We start from the raw sequence: 2500 nt of genomic DNA on the forward strand, positions 1-2500 counted from the left end.
GTGTGTGTGTGTGTGTGTGTGTGTGTGTGTGTGTGTGTGTTTCAGACCCAGGTCCAACTGAGCCCGAGAGAGGAATAGAGAATTCAAGGGTTGAGCATGTCTGTCAGATGTTGAACTGGCTGATACATTAGTTTCTATATTGTGGTAGTAAAGTAAATTAAGAAAAAAAAGAAAAAAAATATATATATTTAAAAAATTGGCAATACTTGTCGTAGAGATAATGAAGACTAGACCTGACGTGTATGACATAGGCAATGTGTGTATTTGAAATTAAAAGAAGACCCCCCGAAAGGCGTCTTCTACAACTACCAGAGGACCAGAACCGCCAGTCCCGCCAAAAACTGCTACGAACATCTGAAAAATTTATATCTCATCAAATTTAATAACCAAATATATCATAATAGTGTAACGTTACACGTACTTCACATACAGTATGGATAGTGCTACACATGAACGACAGAACGACAGCAAAATCTCACATCTTCTCCCAGTAATTGCACAAAGATGCTACGGAAGACGATGGCCGCAGGAACAGAGAACCCCCACGACATGAAAGGCAGAGAAAGCCACAGGATGATGAGGAATGCGTACATCACCATCTCCAACGTAGGGGAATCGCCTGCAAATGCAAGGGCATATTTCATTGCTATTGCAGAAATGGTTTTTCTAATTTCGAATTTTGAAAGACAAAATTTTGATCTTTTACTAATACTACACAGGAATGTAAGGTGTAAAGACAGCTAACCACTTGAAAAAAAAAGAAAAAAAAAAGTATTAGTAAAGTGAACTGGACAAATAGTGGGTTTGTCTATATGATAATTTTTTTTTACATTTTAAATCTCTCATCATAACGAACTTTGGAAACAATTTTTTCAAAACCATTCCACAGCCATCCAAATATAAATATATTCACATGTATAATCCATCTTTCCTGACACACACAAACTTACCCGTTTTTGTACCTGTGTCACCGGAGGAAGTGTTAACATTCCCCGTAGCATTTGTGGCTGTCATATTCATGCCATCACTGACTGACATCTGAGCATTGGCATAACCTGGCCATGTGATCAGGAATGCAACCAACACTAGTCCTGCCGCATACATCTGTCTAGAACAATACAGGTTAATCTTTGCTCTGTACTATGATTTTTTTATGTGTATGTGGGAGGCAAAAATAAATGGATTAAATGTATGTTACTTTTGGAAATGTTATGTGGTGGTGGTTTATCTAAATTAAGTGAAAAGCTACAGAGTTAACAATAACTGTTCTACTGTTCCAATTAGGCAGTGTCCAAACCCACAGAAAATTCCAATCAAGACTTTATTCCAATATCACGTTTCCATCATTAGGATTGGTCGCCTTAGCTTAGAACTTGTGAGAGAGCACTTGACTGAAACACTAACTGCTCTCTTTCCTCTATTTTGATAATGAATTCATTTAAACTTGCTTTGTTCAATATAACGAATTCTTTCATCTAATATCAATTAGTGCTTTATTGTATTTACATTCAGACACTGAATCTAAGAGAGAAAAAAAACATGCAAATAGTGTATGAGTCTCGATACACATAAATTCCGCGTTTTTTCATCATTTTTCTAATATACTTTTCACACTACTAACATCTTACTTTACCTTCCGCCAATGTCAGTCAATTGATGAACAGAAAATCTATATCACCAAAGAGAAATCAAAGCTAAAACTTTCATTCAACCTTCTCCTCCACCTTTTCTGTTTACACTTGGAAAATTTCGGGAGTTTGGTCGTTTGGATCGTGTTTGCGTTGAGTCGAAGCCACAAACGAAGCTGTTTCGGAACATTTCGAGAGAGAGAAAGGAAGTGTTATCACAGCCACTGGAGGGTGAAGTATCTCTTTATTTCCGTGTATTCGGTTTGATTTCTTAATGAAGGTAGGTATAGATTCCTTTTCATACTATTCTGTTTTGCATGTATTTTAAAATGACAGATGGCTCCTCCCTCTCGTTGAAATGGGCCCAAAAAGACAGGCGACTGCGCGTTATATATAGAAATATGTGAATCTTTTAGGTCACAACGTAAAAACATTTTGTTCCAAGATGCGTAAGCAATGTTAAAGCTAATCTAACACCCCCCCCCAAAAAAAAAAAAAAAAAAAAAAGATAAATAAATAAATAAATAAATAAATAAATAATAATAATAATAAAATAAATAAATAATACGCTACTCGGCACCCCTTTATTCCTATTGAAACTTTTTGATCCGCCTTTGAAATGTTTATGGGTTGCCACCATCGGAGAGGAAGATGATAAATTCGATGAAACCAGCATTAAATTTATGTACATTTCAAATGTTTATATTCATAATGAACATTTCTTCCTCCTGCTGGTTTTGCTCAGTTCGTAATTTTGGAAATCGGATTGGGTCTCATTATGTTCAGAAAGATAATGTCAGAACATATTCGTTCCTCGTTTTCATTCTTTTATTATTGTTAAAGTAAGAATACATAAAAGGTGTTTCATATAT

At 35.5% G+C, this 2500-nt stretch overlaps 1 protein-coding gene across 2 annotated transcripts; it reads right to left on the reverse strand.

Annotated features, from left to right (window-relative positions):
- Nucleotides 1-157: 157 nt before the first annotated feature.
- Nucleotides 158-1782, reverse strand: LOC122258028 (uncharacterized). Of its 2 annotated transcripts, none has more exons than XM_043023707.2 (4): nucleotides 1634-1782; nucleotides 951-1104; nucleotides 480-619; nucleotides 158-354 (listed from the first exon to the last, which is right to left on the reverse strand). In XM_043023707.2, exons 2-4 carry the CDS (start codon nucleotides 1102-1104, stop codon nucleotides 271-273), a joined length of 378 nt encoding a protein of 125 aa, XP_042879641.1. In that variant the 5' UTR covers nucleotides 1634-1782; the 3' UTR covers nucleotides 158-270. The 2 variants fall into 2 exon arrangements, with proteins under 2 accessions (XP_042879641.1, XP_042879640.1); XM_043023706.2 differs by having other exon boundaries at nucleotides 951-1108.
- Nucleotides 1783-2500: the final 718 nt, after the last annotated feature.

The sequence above is a fragment of the Penaeus japonicus genome, unplaced genomic scaffold, assembly GCF_977035675.1.
Source record: "Penaeus japonicus unplaced genomic scaffold, GWHDUDI00000001_assembly GWHDUDI00000009, whole genome shotgun sequence".
In the NCBI taxonomy this organism is placed as follows: Eukaryota; Metazoa; Arthropoda; class Malacostraca; order Decapoda; family Penaeidae; genus Penaeus; species Penaeus japonicus.

What these genes read in the sequence shown, in the direction of transcription:
- LOC122258028 (XM_043023707.2), bottom strand. Translation starts at nt 1,104, where the DNA reads ATGTATGCGGCAGGACTAGTGTTGGTTGCATTCCTGATCACATGGCCA. An exon ending in TGACACAGGTACAAAAACGG is followed by an intron (nt 620 to 950) that starts GTAAGTTTGTGT and finishes TTGCATTTGCAG; the next exon opens with GCGATTCCCCTACGTTGGAG. An exon ending in TGCAATTACTGGGAGAAGAT is followed by an intron (nt 355 to 479) that starts GTGAGATTTTGC and finishes TAAATTTTTCAG; the next exon opens with ATGTTCGTAGCAGTTTTTGG.